The sequence below is a fragment of the Trachypithecus francoisi genome, unplaced genomic scaffold (genome assembly GCF_009764315.1).
Source record: "Trachypithecus francoisi isolate TF-2019V2 unplaced genomic scaffold, Tfra_2.0 Lachesis_group14, whole genome shotgun sequence".
Lineage (NCBI taxonomy): Eukaryota > Metazoa > Chordata > Mammalia > Primates > Cercopithecidae > Trachypithecus > Trachypithecus francoisi.
Window position 1 is genome coordinate 28,579,825 of NW_022681459.1, and position 21,238 is coordinate 28,601,062.

Below are 21,238 nucleotides of genomic sequence, written 5' to 3' on the forward strand. Positions count from 1 at the left end.
GACTGTGGGGACACCATTCAGCCTCCTGGATCCACCTTACTACTAGAGGAAAGGGGGATACAGTGCGAGCCAGAGTGTGGGGGGCTCCTCCCCGGAGCACAAGCCCAGCTCTGAGTCCTGGCTTAGACGTCACTGGCCCTCCCAGATGGCAGTTTCTTGATCCTGAAAAACCAGATAAGGGCCAAATGCATAGACTTGTGAAACTTAAATGTATGTCTCAGCACGGTGCTGCCCTCATCTGAGTGCAGGCCACAGCCTGAGAACTGGGGCTGAACACCTGCTTCTCCCACAATCCCCCAGTGCCTGGCCAAGCCTGGGTGTGAGGCCAGGTCTGGCTTCCAGCAGGCCCAGGAGGTGTTGCCTGTCGTCTGTGCACACCTAATGGTTCTCCTGCCTGGTCCTGAGCCACAGAGGCCTGATGCCATAGATGACACAGACCATCAGAGGTTACAAAGGAGGCTGGGTGTGGTGACTCACGGCTGTATTTCCAGCACTTTGGGATGCTGAGGCAGACGGATTGCTTGAACTCAGGAGTTTGAGACCAGCCTGAGTAACATGGCAAAAAACCCATCTCTATAAAAAATACAAAAATAAATAAATAAATAACTAAAACTTGTTGGGCATGGTGGTGCAAGCCTCTAGTCCCAACTGCTCGGTAAGCTGAGGCGGGGGGATTGCTTGAGTCCAGGGAGGTTGCGGCTGCAGTGAGCCCTGATTGCACCACTACAGTCCCCACTAGGTGACAGAGTGAGACCCTGTCTCAAAAACAACAACGACAACGACAACAAGTAACAAAGGAACACTGAGACTCTACTGGGAATGTGGAGTCCACTGCCCCCTGTTCCCCAAGCCCGGGCCGGTAGAAATCCACTTGTGCTCTCTGGCTGCCAAGAGCCCGTTCGGCAGACAGGGTGCACCGGACCCCTGGTCTCTGCATCGTGTGTAGAGGGTAGGTTGTAGGGTGGGGTGAGGAGGGGTTGGCAAAAGTACCACCTTAGGGAGGACTTCTGGTGACCTGTGGGCCACTTTCCCTCTTGTGTCTTTGCAGAGCTTGTCAGGAAGATTGGAGGTGCCAAGTAGCAGAGAAAGCATCCGCCAACTGTGACGGGGAGACAGCACATGTCTAAGACCCACAAGTCTTGGCCCCACCGGAGAAGAAATCAGTTTTCTTCCCAACGCTACCCGAAAAAAGAAATGAATTTCTTCCAGCAACAGCCACCGCCATTCAGCACAGTGCCACCACAAATGATGTTTCCCCCAAACTGGCAGGGGATAGAGAAGGACCCTGCTTTCCTCACCAAGGACTTCAACTTGCTCACTTTGAACAATCAGCCACCACCAGGAAACAAGAGCCAGCCAAAGGCAAAGGTAAGCCCGGTGGAGGGGCGTTTGGAAAGGGTGCATTCTGGCTGCTGGTGCAGAGGGCTGTCATGTAAGCCCACCACGATAATAGAACCAGCCAGTCTGCTCCTCCAGCACAGCTGGTGTCTCCAGCTCTCCTGGTCACATCCAACAAGTACCAGGAACGTACACAGACTCTCCTGCAGCAATAGGCTGCTGTGACGTGGGTCTGGGGGCTTCTGTATGTGGGGGACCCCTTCCTGGAGCTTTTCTTCCAGCTTCCCCTGCACCCGTCACATTGCCACCTTACCCACTCACCACCCTTCCCAGCTCTGCAGTGCCCTGGCCCAGAACCTCTTCTCCCTCTGACTGGAGCCTCTCTCTCCTTGGAACGCCTTCCTGGCTCAGTGCTCCCAGCCCTTTCCCTGCGGGCATACCCTGCACACCTGCAGCCAAATCCTCCCAGCATCTGCCCCAGTGAGGCCTCAATAGGAACAGAACAGAAGGGCCCCTGCATGCAGCGGCACCCTTCCATCCACCTTCTCACCTCCTGTCTGCAACCCCACCTAACATCATAGCTGCACAAACTCTGCCACACATCCCCATGACACCAGGGACCCTACCAGGGGTCAAGGCAGTAGCATCTGTTCTGCCTTCTCCAGGGGCCCGAGAACAACCTGCACAACCAGTATGAGCAGAAGGTGCGCCCCTACATTGACCTCATTGACTCCCTGCGGGCTCTGGGTGTGGAGCAGGACCTGGCCCTGCCAGCCATCGCTGTCATTGGGGACCAGAGCTCAGGCAAGAGCTCCGTGCTGGAAGCATTGTCAGGAGTTGCCCTTCCCAGAGGCAGCGGTAAGTTCCAATGGACCACCTTCCCTCCGTAGCAAGCAGGGCCACCTGTAAGCCACAGAGCTTCCCCAGGCACCAAGAGGTTTCAGAGACAGGCTGCTGGGAGACACAGCCTCTGGAAGAGACAGACCGCTGGGAGAGACAGGCTGCTGGGAGAGACAGGCCACTGGGAGAGATGGGAAACTGGGAGAGATAGGCCACCGGGAGAGACAGGCCCCTGAGAGAGACATGCCTCTGGGAGAGACAGGCCGCTGGGAGAGACAGACCACTGGGAGGCCGCTGGGAGACAGACTGCTGGGAGAGACAGGCCGCTGGGGGAGACAGGTCACTGGGAGAGACAGGCCACTGGGAGACAGGCTGCTGGGAGACAGGCTACTGGGAGAGACAGACTACTGGGAGAGACAGGAAACTGGGAGAGACAGGCCACTGGGAGGGCCCTAGGAGGGCAGCTTCTCAGGCTTGGTGGAAGGGGCCCGGATTCCCCATACATGTTTAAATAGCTCTCACTGCCTGTGTGTCAGTCAGGTCCAGGGACCTTGCCACTCCTTCCTAGTGGTCTTTGTAAGAATGTAGAAGCATTTCTTTGATAGGGTTAAATTGATGCTTCTTAAAGAATTTTCTCAATGTTTTGAAAATCTCTTATTTAGGATCGTGATATAAGACACCTTTTCCTTGGACAAAAACTTTTAAATGTCTGTGTACAGTGAAGAAGCTGTTGTACATTTATAATTTGATAAAATAATTATAAAGGAAAATTATAAAGGCGCTACCCTCAGAGTGGGTACTGGAGAGTGTTTAGAAAGGAGTTTTTACAATGGGGTAAGCAGGGCGTGGGGAAGCCAGCAAGAAGGAGGTGGGACAGGAAGGGGAGCAGCTTCCAGAACCCGAGAAGGAGCAGTGTGCAGGGGCCCTGGCAGGTGCGGCGGCAGCAGAGAGCACCCAGCTCCTTCTCCTCCCTGGCTCCACTCTCCTGCTGCTGCTGCTTACTTCTTAAACCAACCAGAACCCTGGGGCAGGCGGGAGGCATCTGATGGTTTCTCCAGGGCTGCCCAGAGCAAGGTGGGGCTGCTGGAGGGCTGCCCGGATCCTCCACACCCCGCTGCAGCAACCGCAAAGCCTCAGTGAGCCTGGGAGAGTGCCCCTCCCCTGGCCTCCCTGCTGCCACCTGCAGCCTGGTCCTGTACCCAGCGTGTCCCGTAAGATGCCCATCAGCCTGGACACAAGGCAGGAGAGAGTAAGGGTGTGGGATGGCCAGTCCTCCTCCATGCTCTTGGTTCAGCATTTGGGGCAGCGAGACTCCAGAGCGGAGATTCTGAATGCCAGAAGGCAAGCATAGGACCCTGGGCGAGTCCCCTAGTTGGAAGATGGGACAATAATACCTCCCTATAGGGCATGGGACAAAGGACACGGGTTCTCAGGGCTTCACGGCAGGAGTGTGAGGGCCCCCACCCCAAGGAACTCAGCACCACTCCCACCTTTCCTGGGTTCAGCGGCATCGGAGGACCCTGCCTCAAAGGGCACCGTCAGGATTCCCCTTGCCCCTCCTTCGGGATGTCCGGCTTCTCCTCCAGGCTCTCGCCACCTTCTTCCTACTCCTTGAGAGGGGTTCCATGGCCCCTGGATGGGTCTCACTGCTCCACATTCCTGCTGTCCCCCACCCCCCACCCTAACCAGGGCTGCCCCCCGGGACAATTACAGGCCTGGGGCAGACACCCGACATGCTGACTCCCGTTGCAGGAAGACAGGGAGCCTGGACATGTGCCAGAGCCCCAGCGTCCGCCTCCATCACTTCCAGGGCAGTGTGGTGGGGGCTGCAGCTGTGGTGGGGACTGTGGCTACAGCCGTTTGCTCATGTCCATCAGAGCTCAGGGTGCTTAGTCCGGTAGCGAACACTTCCCAAGGACAGTAGCACCTCCCGGGGACCTGTGCCCCTTTGCACCTGCTCAATCCAGAACCCCTCACCTACTACCAGGCCCCAGGGAGAGCCAGAAAGCGCAGACGAGGCCTTTGGGGACAGCGGGGCAGGTCCTGGGAGCAAAGGGCCCAGCGCCACTTCTTTTAAAGGAAACTGAGGATGTTTGGGGAACCTCTCGCTCAGGAATCGTAACCAGGTGTCCGCTGGTGCTGAAACTGAAAAAGCAGCCCTACAAGGCGTGGGCCGGAAGGATCAGCTACCAGAACACCGAGATAGAGCTGCAGGACCCTGGCCAGGTGGAGAAGGAGATACACAAAGGTAGGCCCACATCATTCCAAGGTTCAGATCTGACAGCTGCTCCTCTCACTTCCTCGATTCCTTTTCTTCCTCAAATCGCCCCCACAGTGACCACTTACCTCCTAGCTCCATGTGCTCCCACATGGGGCTGCCCCCATTGCTGTCACCTCCACCATCCCTCCAGGTCCTTGTCCAGGTCCCCGCTCATCCAGCCATCCCATGCTGAGGACCCTCTGGTGGCTTCCCTTAGCAGCCCACGTGGCTGACCTTGCCTGTCCTCTCCTTTCCCAGCCCAGGCTTTCTCCACTCTACAGGGTACTCGCCCTCTCTTCCTTCCAGGCTTCTCCTCTTCACCTGCCCAATCCCTACTCTATCTTTGGCTCTCAGGTCACCTGTGCCTGCAAGGCCCCTGGTCCCACCCCACCTGTCACAACCATGGCTTGTCTTCCTGAAGCTCAGCTCTAACCCTGGCCAGCCACCTTGTGGCCACCTTTCCTCCTAGCACCCCGTCCAAACGCAGACCCCGCTCACCCAGCTGTGGGACAAGTTTCCCAATGCTTGTTCTTGGCCATGGCTGATCCAAAAAATGCTCAGTTGCTCCTGCAGTCCACAGCCTTGTACCCCGATGGGCCCTGGTGCTTATGTCCCTTGGAGCACACAGCCCTGCCTGCCCCAGGCACTGGAGCCTCTCACTCTCCCTAAAGGCTTCTCCCCTATCCTACTTGCACGGCCCATCCTGGACTCAGCCAGGATAGATGGAAAAACAACCCTGAATGTACTAAGACTCCCTGCAGTGAGGAACTAAGTCCAAGGAAGGCCTTTTGCATTACTCAATAGCAAACTCAGTGCCTGAGCGGGAGCCCTTTAGATGACCCCACGGGCTCAGCCCTTTCCCAGAGAACCCCTGTCTGCCTGGATCAAATGACTCTCTAGAGGGCTCCCTTCCCAAATAGAGAAGTCTTCACCCCAATTTCAGTGTTCACCTCTAAGACAGAAGCTGCTGAATACCCTCAATTAGCAAGTTTCCGAACTTCAAATTGCAAAAGGTCTGCACCCCAGCTGTGCCCACCACAACTACCGTGGTGCTCCCAGTACATCCTGCAATGTTTGTTGACATCTGTCTGGAGTCTCTCCAGCTGTGAGCTCTGTGGGGCAGGGCCAGTAGAGCTGTCTAGCAGACCAACAGCACACCATATGTGTAGGTTTGGTCAAAGTTTTGGGTAAGAATGAGTAGTGAGCAAACCTAAGCCAAGACATCTTTAGAATAGCATCTTGGAACCCCCTCCACCGCTAGTCGGAATGCAAGTTGGTGCAACCACTTTGGAAAACCATCTGGCAATCTTCACTAAAGCGGTTGGCAGGAGGCCACACTTCCTTATCTTGTGAACTTCTATCCATAGTTACTTAGTATCCCTGTGACATGGCAGCCAGCTTCCCCTAGGGCTGGCCATCCAAAAGGAATCAAGGAGGAAGTCATGATCCATTTAGGAACTGGTCACACACCATCACCTCCACTGCATGTATTCATTAGAAACAAGCCCCTGTGTTCAGCCCATGCTAATGTCTCCACTTTTTGGAGGGAGGAATGTTGAGGATTTGTGGACATATTTTAAAACCACCACAGCACTCACTGGAAAATGCTGAAAAGCAGGAAGAAAGAGAACAGAACCCATCCACACTCCCATAGCTAACATACCAGAATCTTTCCTTCTCATCTTTTGGGAAGTGTAGGTCTGGGCACCTACGTATTAAACAGCCATCTTGGTGGCTTCTGAGATCCCTCTGCAGGCTTCTCTGAAATGTTTTCTGAACACCAGGGACCCACTGAAGCTCTCATACCCTGGAAAAAAAGCAGTCATTACCTTCAGGAACTGCTTCCTCACAGGGGTCATTGAGGGCTCTGGTTTCTCCCCTCCTGGCCTCCATAGCCCAGAACATCATGGCCGGGAATGGCCTGGGCATCAGCCATGAGCTCATCAGCCTGGAGATCACCTCCCCTGAGGTTCCAGACCTGACCATCATTGACCTTCCCGGCATCGCCAGGGTGGCTGTGGGCAACCAGCCCCGGGACATTGGACTGCAGGTGAGTGCTTCTGGAATTTGGGATTGAGCTCAGCTGAAGTGGGGAAAGGGTCCGAGGTCCCCAGGGTCCTGGTGCACCTCCTGGAGCCTTTACACTGAGGGATGAGGATGGAGTCTCAGGTAAGACCCGCCCAGGTGGGGGCCTTATGCCCAGGTTCTGACTTGGGCTTGACAAGTCACAGAAAAAAGAGAGGTGGACTCTGGGGGACTGGCAGGCATATGGGACAGTGCACACCCTGCCCAGTCATTCGGGAGTGTGAGCCCAGTGTGACCAGCTGTGCTGATAGTCAAAAGAGGACAGAAATTTGGATTTTTACATGAAATCTGTCCATTTTGGCAATATTTTAGAAAATGAATGTTACATAAGTCAGAACGTGGTCTGTGGTCCTGGTTGGGGCAGGAGAGGCACAGGGGAGAGGGAGGGCGACCAGGCAACAAGGACACACGTCAGCCAACAGCAGGGCTGTGGCTTCTCTGCCAACAGCCTACCCATCTAAACATAAGGCCAGGCATGGTGGCACACGCCTGTAATCCCAACACTTTGGGAGGCCAAGGCAGGAGGATCACTTGAGGCCAGAAGTCCTAGACCAGCCTGGGCAACATAGTAAGACCCTGTCTCTGCAAAATATAAACACGATTAGCCGGGTGTGGTGGTGCATGCCTGGGGTTCCAGCTACTTGGGAGGCTGAGGTGCTAAGATCACCCAAGCCTAGGAAGTCAAGGCTGCAGTGAGCCATGGTTGTGCCACTGCACTCCAGCCTCAGTGACAGAGAGAGACTCTGTCTCAAAAATAAATAAATAAATAAACAAATAAACCTGAGATTGCCTGAAAACATAGTCCTGGCTCAGGTACCTGAATCAAATGTGGTCCAGGAAGACTTGTGCACACCCTGTTTGGGTTAGGCCAGTCCCTAGACCAGCCCTGTCATACTTTGGCAAGCCAGCTCATGCGAAAATGAAGGAGACAGAGTGGACGGCAGGGCAGGAGAAGGCTGGGGAGATAAGGCCCTCCTCTACTAGAACTGAGGCCACTTTCCTGGCTTCTTCCATTTTGTGGGAGACACTGGCAGTGTTGAGAACCCAACCACAACCAAATTAAGGGGTGGCAGCCCCAAGAGCCTCCCGGGTGGGGTCTTCACTAGCTCTGCTGTTTGGAGCAAAATCTTGGTTTTTGGGACCTGGTGGGAGGTAATTGAATCATGGGGGCAGGTCTTTCCTGTGCTGTTCTCGTACTAATGAATACGTCTCATGACATCTGATGGTTTTATGAAGGGCAGTTTCCCTGCACACGCTCTCTTGCCTGCTGCTATGTAAGATGTGCCTTTGCTCCTCCCTTCCATCATGCTTCTGAGGCCTCCCCAGTCATGTGGAACCATGAGTTCATTCGACCTCTTTTTCTGTATAAATTTCGCTGTCTCTGATATGTCTTTATGAGCAGTGTGAGAACAGACTAATGCAGCCACTCTACTTAGAGGCCACTATAGAGCTATTAATTGGCCTAATTTCAATATTGTGGTGCCTCAGGGAATAGAGAGCGGGAGAGAGATTGGGGAGCCATCATAACACAGGCAACATTTATTAAGTTCTCTATCTTATATGGGTCTGGTCCATGGCACCCCAAAACAATTATAATAAAAACATCCAAAATCGATGATCACACATCACCATAACAGATAGAATAATAATGAAAAAGTTGGAAATAGCACAAAAATTACCAGACACAGAGGCAGAAAGTGAATACATGCTATTGAGAAAAGTAGCACCAATAGGCTTCGTCAACTTCCACAAACCTTTGATTTGTTTAAAAAAAAAAAAAAAAAAAAAAAATGCTGGTCACAGCGGCTCACTGTGCCTGTAATCCTGGCACTTTGAGAGGCCGAGGCAGGTAGATCACCTGAGGTCAGGAGTTTGTGCCTGTAATCCCAGGAGGCTGAGGCAGGAAAATCACTCGAACCTGGGAGACAGAGCTTGCAGTGAGCTGAGATCACGCCACTGCAATACAGCCTGGGCAACAGAGTGAGACTCAGTCTCAAAAATAAATAAATAAATAAATAAATAAATAAATAAATAAATAAATAAATAAAATCAGCAAAGCACAAGAAAAGAAGGTTTGCCCGTGCACAGTCCCTCCACATCTGAGCCTTCTCAGGTATAAGTGCTGCCTTCAAGAGAGAAAAAAAATGGTTTTCTTAGAGCAAACTGCATGAGAGAACAGGGTCACAGGAGTTTAGAGGGAGCAATGAAAATTGTCACTGTGGCTGTGAGAGGCTGGGAGTGTGAAGGAGTAGGGGATAAGAACTGTTAATGGCAGAGGGAGAATCTGGATCAAGACCAGCCTGGAAATCCATCCCCAAACACCTCCTTCTCCACCACCTTCCCACCCTCCTTGGCCCCCTCTAGTTTGTCTTAGACCTCTCTCCTGCAGATCGGGGCCTCCAGGTCCCACAAGCTCCATGGAGCCCCAGGGCCCTGCCCTAACCAACCTGGCTGAGGCCTCCAGGTGGCCTGTTTGAGCACCAGGAAGCCACTGTTGGGGAATTCCTCGATTCTTTGACATTGTCCTCCACGTTCCTGGGCTTGTGAAGGAACACCCTCCTCCATGTTCCTGGAACTTCAGCCCTTACTTGGCTCAGGAGTCTTAACTCCTCAGGATGTCCAGGGGTGTCAGAAGGAGAGAATACAGTCACGGGTTCTTAGTTTCTGTTTCTGGTTGGGCCAGTAAAGCCCCTTCCTCATCCCTCTTTGCCACTTATTACTAAAGACAGAAGCCAAAAACTATGGCTTCAGGCTGCTAAAAACCTAAAACAAAACAGAACAACAACAACAACAACATAAGGCAGGTTGGACAAGCTTAGTCACATAGTCAAAGCTTCCTGCACACAATCATGGGCCTTTCTGGAGTCCCACCACCCTTTCCCATCATATTGTTGTCTCTTCTCAGATTCTTCATCGTCTTTGATTTCCAGAGGCACTGCCAAGGTCAGACTGCTGGTCTTGTGTGCCCTGTCTTCCTCCCCTCCCCGTCTTCCTGAGAACTCATGGAAATCTTAGCTCCTCCAGCAAGAACACATGTGTCTTTCATTTGAAAGATTCATGCCTCTCTTCCATGTGAAAGCTGATTAATGCTCATAAGGAAGGGGGCGGGTTCCATTCTTGGCCTGATTTGTCTCCCTAGACTGTCCCTGTGAAAGGTCTTTCTGTATTCATGGCCTTATTGTACAGCTCCACTTTCCCGGCAACAAGCGCTTGGCAGTGTTCACCCACCAAATGTGTTAGTTTTCAAACTCAATTGATCACTCCCTCCTTCTTGAAAGTCTTCTTCGCTGGCATCTGGGCACATTGACCCTGGTTCTTTCTCTCCCTCCTGTTGGTCTCTCCTTAAGTGAATTCTTCCTCACTTCCCTGACCTCCAAATTGTGCAATGCCCTAGAGAGCCCTTCTTCCCATTGAAAACTCTCCTGCTATGTTCCTGGGTTACAGTCCAGTCTCATGACTGTAAATACCACTTCAGCAATTCCCAAATCATTATTTCAAGCCCAGCTCTGTCCCCTGAAATCCAGGCTCCTATCTCCAGCTGCTGATTCACCCTCACCCTTTGAGCATCTAATCGGTACACAAACTCAGTGAGTCCAAGCAACATCCAGTCTTCCCCCCGACATCTGCCTGCCCCATAGACATCCCCATCTCCGACAGTGGCACCTCCACCCTCACAGTGGCTCAGGACATGACCACTGGGGTCAGCCTCCCTTCTCTCCTCCTCTCACGCGACACGTCCAGTCCAAAGCCTGCTTCAAATAACACGCCCAGGCCCACGTCTCCTCCCACTTCCACCAGCACCCTCACCCAAGCTGCTGCCATCTCAGACCTGGGTTATTGCCTCTGCTGGCCTCCTGCTGGGTTTCTCTGACTCTGCCCTTCTGGGCAGCACCCTTCCCAAGAGTGTTCCCCACATAGCTCTTGTGTTTTAAGGCTCAAGTCCGATGCTGTCACTCCTTAAAGTTCCCCAGTGGCTCCCATGTCAATCAGTGTAAAAGTTCCAAGGTCCCATGCGATCCAAGCCCCCTACTTCATGGACCACATTTCATGTCACTGCACCAGGGCCCCTCACTCCACCCCACCACATGTGGTTCTGCGGCCCTTGGTCCCTCCGGCCCACTTTTGCCCGGACTCCTGCATGTGCACACACGTTTCCCACTGCCCAGGGCTCTGTGCGCCTGGCTCTCTGAAGAGGGCATCCCTCATTCCTCCCAGGTTTCTGCTGCAGGGCTGCCCTACCAGGGGTGCCTGGCCCTTTCCATTCCACTTGCCCTCCCTGATATGTCTCCATTGTGTTTATGGCTTGTCTCACCTCCTGGGCTGTAAGGCTCTGGGGGCGTATGCTCAATGCAGGGGGTCTTCAGAAAAGAAGATACGCCAGCCATGGGCCTTGAAGGACAAGTGGGAGATCATCAGAGACCAGGGCAGGGCCGCTGGGGCAGGCATTCCCAGGACGGGGTTCGGCCCAGCAAAGCCCAGAGTCACGCTGTGGGACAATGTTGCCTTTGCGCCATCATCCCTGTCTGCCTGGCCGTGTGGCTGGGTGACCAGAAGTGAGACGTGTGCTCTTTTTTTGTGTGATTCTTTGGCATCAGATCAAGGCTCTCATCAAGAGGTACATCCAGAGGCAGCAGACGATCAACTTGGTGGTGGTTCCCTGTAACGTGGACATTGCCACCACGGAGGCACTGAGTATGGCTCACGAGGTGGACCCGGAAGGGGACAGGACCATCGGTAAGAGAAAAGAACCAAGCGGCCGGGCGCGGTGGCTCAAGCCTGTAATCCCAGCACTCTAGGAGGCCGAGGCGGGTGGATCATGAGGTCAGGAGATTGAGACCATCCTGGCTAACATGGTGAAACCTGGTCTCTACTAAAAATACAAAAAAAATTAGCCGGGCGTGGTGGCGAGCACCTGTAGTCCCAGCTACTCGGGAGGCTGAGGCAGGAGAATGGCATGAACCCGGGAGGCAGAGCTTGCAGTGAGCCAAGATCGCACCACTGCACTCCAGCCTGGGTGACAGAGCAAGACTATCTCAAAAAAAAAAAAAAAAAAAAAAGAACCAAGCTTCCAGGGCATGGATGAGAAGGGAGGGAGGGTTGCCGCATGTCTTTGGAAGATCCTGGAACGTATCATATGCCGTGTGTCCTGTGCTGAATACAAGTGCTACTGTGCTTGTTCCTTAGGAATGGCTTATTGAGGGCTGAAGTAGGTAATATCATCTACTCAGTAGATGGACCTGAGCATGTCAACAAAGTTAACGCTGAAGAAAAGAAAGAAAAGAATAGAAGTTAAAAAAAAAAAAAAGGATCTATTTGAATATTAACATCTCCAGCGAAACTTAGTACTACTTTTTAATAGTCAGTTTTCTGGTCCTCTCATTGCCACAAACTCAGATAATCAATAGTTATCAATAAATATTAGCTATTATTATTATTTTGAGGCAGAGTTTTGCTCTGCCCCCCAGGCTGGAGTGCAGTGACATGATCTAGGTTCACTGTAACCTCTGCCTCCCGGGTTCGATTCTCCTGCCTCAGCCTTCCAAGTAGCTGGGACTACACGCACATGCCATCACGCCTGGCTAATTTTTGTATTTTTAGTAGGGATGGAGTTTCACTGTCTTGGCCAGGCAGGTGTCAAATTCCCAATCTCAGGTGATCCACCTGCCTCAGCCTCCCAAAGTGCTGGGATTACAGGTGTGAAATACAGCCCCCAGCCAGCTGTTATGATTATAAATTCAGTCATCACTATAGTCATGGGATATACACGATCTGCTCTTAGTATAGCCCAAAACTATATTGTAAAATAAATGCACGTTTTCTTTTTTTTTTAAGTTGGGGTATTTTATTTTATTGTCAACTTTTGTTTTAGGTTCAGGGGTACATGTGCAGGATGTGCAGGTTTGTTACACGGGGAAACATGTGTCATGGGAGTTTGTTGTACAGATGATTTCATCACCCAGGTATTAAGCCTAGTACCCATTAGTTATTTTTCCTGATCCTCTCCCTCCTCCACCTTCTGACAGGCCCCACTGTCTGTTGCTGTCCTCTGCGTGTTCATGTGTTCTCATCATTTAGCTCCCACTTATAAGTGAGAACTTGTGGCATTTGGTTTTCTGTTCCTGGGTTAGTTTACTAAGGATAATGGCCTCCAGCTCCATCCCACAGAAATGCAAATTTTTTATGCATTCTAGCTCAAGCATAGAAATAGAGAAAAGTGTGCTAGGCTTAAAAGAGAAAGAGACTCATGTTCATAGCAGCATTATTCACAATAGCCCAAAGGTGGGAGCAACCCAAGTGTTTACAGAGGGATGAATGGATCGATAAAGCGTGGCATATACGTAAACCAGTATTATGTAGCCTTAAAAAGGAGGGAAATTCTGAAACACACAACAACATGAGCGAACTTCAAGGACATTATGCTAAGTGAAATTCCACTAAGTAAAGAACAATCACAGGATGATTCTACCTTATTTGAGGTCCCTAGAGTAGTCAGACTCATACAGACAAAGTAGAATGGTGGTTGCCCAAGACTGGAGGGAGGGGAAGTGGGAAATTGTTGTTTAATGGGTGAAGAGCTTCAGTTTGGGAAGATGGAAAAGTTCTGGAGATGGACGGTGGTGATGGTTACACAACAATGTAAATGTACTTAATTATACCTAACTATAAACTGGCTAAATAGGAAAATTCACTTTATGTACATTTTATTACCATTTTTTAAAGAACTTTTTTTTAAAAAAAAACAAGGTAGCTAAAGACAGAGTAGGGGGGAACATCCTATTTTTATTAGTTGAATTATTCCCTTGCAGACTTGAGTTACATGTATTTTACAATTCTTTTAAAAAGGAAATTGAGGCCGGGAGTGGTGGCTCATGTCTGTAATCCCAGCACTTTGGGGGGCCAAGGCGGGCGGATCAACTGAGGTCAGGAGTTCGAGACCACCCTGGCCAACACAGTGAAACCCCATCTCTACTAAAAATACAAAAAATTAGCCAGTCGTGGTAGCACATGCCTGTAATCCCAGCTACTTGGGAGGCTGAGACACGAGAATCACTTGAACCTGAGAGACAGAGGTTACAGTGAGCCAAGATCATGCCACTGCACTCCAGCCTGGTAAAAGAGCAAGACTCTGTCTCAAAAAAAAAAAGAAAGAAAATTGAATGACTATCTACACAATACTCCCAAAGGATGAGAATAGAGCAAATTGGATGATAATGTAACAGTGGCTTAGAGAATATCAAGTTTCAAAAAGAACAGTGGGTCAATACTTTCAGGCCCTCACTAGGCTGGTTCCCCACCCATCCATTGCTAAATGGACGCTGTCTACTCCCTCGGCTTCAGCCGAGCTCCTGTCCCCTCTTGGGACAGAGACTGCTTCTGTCGAGGTCACCCACACCCTCTGCACTGAGGAGCACATGGTCACATCTCTGTCCTCGCCTTTCCTTTCTCAGCAGCAGTCACCCCAGTTGCCCACTCCCTCCTTCCTGAACCTCCCTCCTTCCTTCACCATTCTCTCTCTCAGGTCGCTTCCATCACTGGCCAGCTGGAAGTCACATTCTTAGACTCCTTGTTTTCATGTCTCTTCAATTCTCAGGCCTCTAAGTATGGAAAACTTGGTTCTGGGCTCTCCTTCTATCGACACATCATCACATTCAGTGATCTTATCTGGCTGTGGTTTGTAATCCCATCTACATGCCACCCACCCAGTTCTAAAGCCAAATCAAAGAGTCCCATTTGAGTCCTCCCTCCCCTTGCCTCCAAGTCCAATGTATCTGAAGTCCTGGTGACTCTGCCTCCAAAACGGGTGCCAAATCCATCCACTCCTCTCCATCCCCACTGTCACTGCCTGGACCAAGCCACCATGGTCTCCTGCCTGTACTGCTCAAACATTCTCCTGCTGTTCTAGCACTCACCTTGCCCACGGCAGTGCCCTCTCCACTGGCCTTCAAACATGTCAATCAAGTCATGCCCTTCCCTGTTTACATTCTCTCCTGCTGCCGTTTCACATGCATATAAACCCCGGACTCCTTTATTTAGAAAGCAGAGCCCCAGGTGCCTGCCTCTCTGATCTCAGTTCCCACACTCTCTGCCTTGCTCATGATGGTTCAGTATGGCTCTGCCATCCCTGCTCCCTCTCACCCAGGGTCTGGAGTGCTCCTTCTCCATCCCCACTAGGCTGACTCCTTCCTTCATTCAGATCTCAGTCCAAATGTTGCCTTCTGAGAGAGGCCCTCCCTGTCCACCCAACCTGAGACTGCACCACGCATCTCTGCCCACAGTCATTTGCTAGCACATCACTTTATTTAACTCTCTGTGTAGCCCTTATCAATATCCACTCTTCTTTATTTCTTGTATATTACCAGATTAATTTATCTGGAGAGAGAGGTTCAGGAATAGTAGACCAGATAGCCAGACTTACCCACAAATTAAAACGAAGGACAAAATAGCAGAAAATAAGGCCAGGCATGGTGCTGGGATCATGCCTGTAATCCCAGCACTTTGGGAGGCTGAGGTGGGTGGATCATGAGGTCAGGAGTTTAAGACCAGCCTGGCCAAACATGGTGAAACCTCATCTCTACTAAAAATACAAAAATTAGCTGGGCGTGGTGGCACATGCTTGTGGTCCCAGCTACTCAGGAGGCTGAGGCAGGGGAATCGCTTGAACAAGGGAGGTGGAGGTTGCAGCGAGCCACTGCACTCCAGCCTGGGTGACAGAGCAAGACTCTGTCAGAAAGACAGGAAGGAAGGAAGGAAGGAAGGAGGGAGGGAGGGAGGGAGAGAGGGAAGGAAGGAAGGAAGGAAGGAAGGGGCTTTTCAACACACACAAACAAGAAATGCAGTGGCTATTTGACACTCAAGCAACATAAACAAAAAAAAAAAGCACTTGGAATTCAAAGTTTTCAATCCAGTGTAAGCAGGAAGGAGTGGGGACAGAGGAGGGGGAGAGGAAAATGGGGAGGAGGAGATCAGAGGCGGTACCCACAAGAAGGAGCCCAGAGAGTCGGTTCAGGAGACACTAGAGAGGGACTCCCCTCAGTAGGGAATGAGGCATTCTTGGAAACATGGTGCATGGAGCCAGTTCATTCTAACCATGCGTGCTGCCTTAGTGCTGGGCACCCAGTAGGCATCCAAGAACTATTTGTTAAGTCAACTATCCAGGACGAATGAACTGAGTGAGAGGGTGAGATACTGAGCCAAAAGAAATGCAAAGAAGAGGGGCGATGAGAGAATGAGGAGGGAATGAGGCACTGGAGGATCAAGACTGCAGAAGACCTTGCTGGCCAAAAAAGGAGCCCATAGCCCAGTAGGAGTCAAATCTATTTGAGGGGATCAATGACCTTTTCATTTCCCTTCTTTAACCATCTCACAGGGATCCTGACCAAACCAGATCTAATGGACAAGGGCACCGAGAAAAGCATCATTAATGTGGTACGAAACCTCACATACCCCCTCAAGAAGGGCTACATGATCGTGAAGTGCCGGGGCCAGCAGGAGATCATGAACAGACTGAGTTTGGCAGAGGCAACCAAGAAAGAGATTACATTCTTTCAAACACATCCATGTTTCAGGTGAGACTCTTCAGGAAAGCCCTGGAATTAGTCTCCATGAAAAGCCAGCCCATCTGCCAGAGTTGGCCCGGATGATGACCAAAGTATATGCACAAATTACACAAAGTAGTATAACCTAGCCTCACCTTACTTTAGTATTAAATTTCTTGGCTTATTTAGACACATTATTGTTTTTTAGATTCTAATGATGGTGCTGATTAAAAACTGGAATGTATCATGACGTAAAGCATAGAACACTTTGGTTTTCCAAAATGTTTTCACTTGCTTTCTGATTTGAGTCCTTTTATTAAGAGATACATGAGGCAGGTGAAGTTTCCCCCATTTTCACAGATAAGAATAATGAGGTCCAACAGTGAATGGGAGCAGGACTGAACACAGAGCTCCTAACTTCCAGAAACCATGTTTACCACTGTAAGCGGCACACAGGAAAACCTGCTCTATGGAAGTCTCCACGTTTTCAGAGCCTCCAGTGCCCACAGTCATTCGCCAGCACATCACTTGTTTTTATTACATAGAAATTTAATAATAACTGGTTTTATTAAATAGAAATTATCCCATAGAGACGCTGTAGTTTGTAGGACGCTGGGATTTTCCCCATTGAATGGAGCTCTTTTCCCCTTCATTCTGGAACTTGTTATTCCTGAATGATCCAGTAGCACACAGGTCACTCCTGCTTGAAGGAGAGCTAATGGGAAAACAGTGAATTTGGGCGGAGCAGGTCTGCTGCTTGCTAACTATGTGATCTTACAATATGGGCCACCTTCTCTGAATTTTGTCTTTCCCATCTTCTCCAAGATGTGATTAGGATTAAATAACACGACACACACAAAGGTCTTGAGCGCCAGCAGCCAGCACTCAGTAAATACCACCTGGTTCCTTCTTTCTTCCTCTCTGCTCCTGCTCTGAGTGGATTAAACATACTGTTTTCAATAGCACTAGAGGACATGAGGAGAAGAAAACTCTCCTCCCCTAGCTGGGAGATTTCAAAACAATCAGGCCCACAGTTCTCCATACTGAGTAAGCAGCAGACTCTCTGGAGAGTTCCTTAAAATAGCGCTAGCTCTGCCCTGCCCTGAGGTCTGGGGAGGGGCCCAAGACTTTCTGCTTCTAACAGGTTCCTCCTGGTTGAGGCTAATGTTGCCAGTCCAGGGACCTCCCTTTGCGAACCGCTTCTCAAGGTCTTTGGGAAATCTGAAATCCTTGAGTGCCTACTTGCTGAGAGCTGGCCCTTGCAGTGAGAGGCACCTGCAGTGCTAGGGGATAATCCTGTGTGCTTCATCCTAAATTCCTGCTATTGGCAAACACGCTGCAGCCACGCTGCCTGCTGTGTGGCTGCAGCAAGCAAATGCAGCAAGCTGCTTAACCTTTCTGTGTCTCAGTCTTTCTTGCTCTAAAGTGGGTTGTTAAATGACTAAATGTGTTAATATTTATAAAGCCCTTAGGTTGGTGCCCGGCACTTAGTAAGCACCGTACTTTTGTGATGAGAAATAAAATACTAATCTGGGCAACTCAGTTAATCTCTATGAGGCTGGGTTTGTTTTCCTGTAGCTAAGATGACCTACCTCATGGGTTTGTGGGGATGATAGAAAGGGAGAAGGGAAGGAAGCTTCCTGGCCCACACTTGCTTGGGTACAGGCTGGTGGCCAGTGTCTTGCTCATGCACCACCTGGCTTTTCTGATGGCACGTGTTGCCCCAGGGAGCTGGGCTCACCTACCACATACAAAGCCCGGTACTAGCAAGATGGTACACAAGTCCTTCCTGAATGCATGAGTGTCTGTCTCGTTTCAGAGTTCTCCTGGAGGAGGGATCAGCCACGGTTCCCCGACTGGCAGAAAGACTTACCGCTGAACTCATCACGCACATCCAAGTGAGCCACGTGGGTTGGGTGACAAGTGATCAATACAGCATGCCCAAGTCACTCTCTTGCTCTGGAATTGGCTAAGATGCCCCACTGTTCTGTCCAAACAAGCAAACAAGTACCCTCTGAAAACTGTCTCACTCACCGTCATAGGCTCACAGGAAGAACTTCCAAACTGGGGAAGCAGCAAGTACATAGTGTTAAAACAAAGGGTTGAATTGGTCAACAGAGGTGGGGAGGGGGAAGAGAAGGCAACAAACAGTAATACCAGTTGAGCAATATAAAAAGGACTGACCACTGAGCGAGCAAGTTCTCTTTTTTCAATATGTTGTTAATACTTCCTGGTAAAAAAAAAAAAATTTTATTGCCAGACATGGTGGCTCATGCCTGTAATCACAGCACTTTGGGAGGCTGAGGCCGGTGGATCACCTGAGGTCGGGAGTTCAAGACCAGCCTGACCAACATGGAGAAACTCCATCTCTACTAAAAATACAAAATTAGCTGGGCATGGCGGCACATGCCTGTAATCCCAGCTACTCAGGAGGCTGAGGCAGGAGAATCACTTGAACCTGGAAGGTGGAGGTTGCAGTGAGCCGAGATCATGCCATTGCACTCCAGCCTGGGCAACAAGAGCGAAATTCTGTCAAAAAAAAAAAAAAAAAAAAAAAAATTCTTCTAGCCTCAAACTTCTAAGAAATAATTGGTTTGTAAGAAATAAATCCATTTTTATGGATTCTCAAAAGCAGACAACTACAGACAAGGGCCTCATGACATCATCAATTATAGAAAAACTTTGGTTTGGTGGTTATTGAGAAATTGAATATTTTTAGTGCTTGCCTAAACCTTCACAAATGAGGCCAAGCAACATGGGAAGATTTAAGTTTACCCTTTGAGCAAAGATTATTCCAGATCCTAGGACTTGGCCCATGCTAAATTGTGTATTAAACAAAAGCAATGACTTACTTGAGCCAGGAAGCACATACTCAAAGAAAATTTGGTTGGAAGGAGCCAGTGGTTCTCCAACTTTAAGGCACACAAGAATTACCTGGAAAGTTTGTTACAATTTAGATTCTGCTGGGCACACCGGGCACGGTGGCTTACATATGTAATCCCAGCAATTTGGGAGGCTGAGGCGGGTGGGTCACCTGAGGTTAGGAGTTCGAGGCCAGCCTGGCCAACATGGTGAAACCCCGTCTCTACTAAAAATACAAAAATTAGTCAGCATGGTGTTGTGCACCTGTAGTCCCAGCTACTCAGGAGCCTGAGGCAGGAGAATGGCTTGAACCCAGAAGGGGGAGGTTGCAGTGATCTGAGATCACGCCACTGCACTTCCAGCCTGGGCGACAGAGTGAGGCTCTGTCTCAAAAAAAAAAAAAAAAAAAATTTAGATTCCTGGGTCCCAGACCCAGAGTTTCTGACTTAGAAGTAAGACCCGTGGATTTGCATTTCTACGTTCCCAGGTCTTCCTGGGAACAAACTTTGAGAATCACTGATTCCAGTGGAATTCACTAAGTTTGCAGAAGAGGGTTCTGAAAGCTATATCCGTGTCTCATTGAGAAAAACATCTGGTTTTTGCAAACATAAAAATGTTGTATTTTTATAACTTTTTTCAACACAAATATTTTAATTTAAAATTTATAGTATTTTAAATTAATTTTTAAATGTTAAATCGACTGAATTAAAACAATGGCAATTTGAAATATCAGAAGGTAATACACTTTGCCTACAGATAAAAACTATCTCCCAAAAAAGAGCCTAGGAGACCTTATCCGTTTCCGGGCATCACCTGTCTTGCCTTGGCATGCTAACCCACAAACCACCTCCAAGTCCCAGGGAGCTCCCCCTGCCCAGGGGCTGTAGCATCCTCGTCCACCAGGGCAGGACCTGGGGTCACTGCTCCCCAAGGTGTCTTCACCTGCAGTGTTTACGAGCAGGGTTGGGGAGTTGGTAGGCAGGGTGCGAATGGCCACTGCTACTCACTAGGTCTGTGAAGATAGCAAGTCATTGGATTCTCTGAGCCTTAGTTTCTTCTCTGACAAGAAACTGGCAGCATACGACAGTGTGGGGATTAAATGAGGTGTGGAGTGTGTTGCCAACCCCAAGACACAGTGTTTATCAGTTTATAACACTCACATTGTCACCAAAAATCCCATTTTACTAAGACATTGCACATTATATTCAAGTGTTCTTATTCTGGAATTACAAGGCACCAAGCCAAATCAAACAACCACCACAAAACAAAAGTAAAAACTGTCCACCACCCGATTCCTCACCACTCCAATTGCACAGCAGAATGCAAAATTCCGAGCCAAGCCATTCAAGCTGTGGGACATGCCTGTTGCATGCAAAACTCTCTTTGGGCTCCTTGGCCAGTTTCCATCTCACTGGGATTCACAAAATAACAAAAATTCCAGATCTTCCTGCATGCTTTAAAGGGTTCCTACCCATATACCAAAGAAATATGTTGGCCAATCTCTTAAACCATAGTTTGATTGTTTGCAATTGTTTTGTTTAGAAATCGCTCCCGTTGTTAGAAGAACAAATAAGGGAGAGCCATCAGAAGGCGACCGAGGAGCTGCGGCGTTGCGGGGCTGACATCCCCAGCCAGGAGGCCGACAAGATGTTCTTTCTGATTGAGGTGAGCATTTCCGCGGGCCTCCACGTGACACTGTGTCTTTCCCCCTCCTCACCCATGAGATGAGGCATGTGGGTGGACATCTCCTTGCAACGCCAGTCCCAGTTCTTTCATATGATTTCAGCACAGACTGTTGACTTTATATCATTTTCAGAAAATCAAGATGTTTAATCAGGACATCGAAAAGTTAGTAGAAGGAGAAGAAGTTGTAAGGGAGAACGAGACCCGTTTATACAACAAAATCAGAGAGGATTTTAAAAACTGGATAGTCATACTTGCAACTAATACCCAAAAAGGTAAGTTCTGGGCAGGGCTGCCCGCAAAACAGAGTGGTATTTACCTAGACTGGAGGCAATGTCCAGCACATAAATGTGCCCAGAGCAGAACACGCCCATCCAAGACCCTGGAACGCTTGGTAATCAGCAACTGTCCCTCAAGGACCAAGAGCCAGAAATACGGGGCACTGACCTCAGCAACTCAACACAGGGCAATTCCACTGCCTCTGACGTCCTCTTGCGTCTTGGTTTTGTTTTGTTTTGTTGAGACAGGGTCTCCCTCTGTTGCCTAGGCTGCAGTGTAGTGGCGCAATCATGGCTCACTGCAGCCTCAACCTCCCGGGTTCAAGTGATCCTCCCACCTCAGCCTCCCGAGTAGT

General features: G+C 49.8%; 1 protein-coding gene across 3 annotated transcripts in view; it reads left to right on the forward strand.

The window, feature by feature from the left end:
* The window catches only part of MX2 (MX dynamin like GTPase 2), a 44,633-nt gene that overhangs the window by 13,188 nt on the left and 10,207 nt on the right, over nt 1–21,238 (forward strand). For all 3 annotated transcript variants that reach the window (XM_033232522.1, XM_033232523.1, XM_033232524.1), the window contains exons 2-10: nt 1,049–1,368; nt 2,004–2,196; nt 4,292–4,426; nt 6,334–6,488; nt 11,119–11,257; nt 15,891–16,089; nt 17,879–17,957; nt 20,464–20,586; nt 20,738–20,879. In XM_033232522.1, the coding sequence (XP_033088413.1) occupies nt 1,120–1,368; nt 2,004–2,196; nt 4,292–4,426; nt 6,334–6,488; nt 11,119–11,257; nt 15,891–16,089; nt 17,879–17,957; nt 20,464–20,586; nt 20,738–20,879 (1,414 nt within the window). In that variant the 5' untranslated portion in view covers nt 1,049–1,119. The remainder of the gene's footprint in view (nt 1–1,048; nt 1,369–2,003; nt 2,197–4,291; nt 4,427–6,333; nt 6,489–11,118; nt 11,258–15,890; nt 16,090–17,878; nt 17,958–20,463; nt 20,587–20,737; nt 20,880–21,238) is intronic.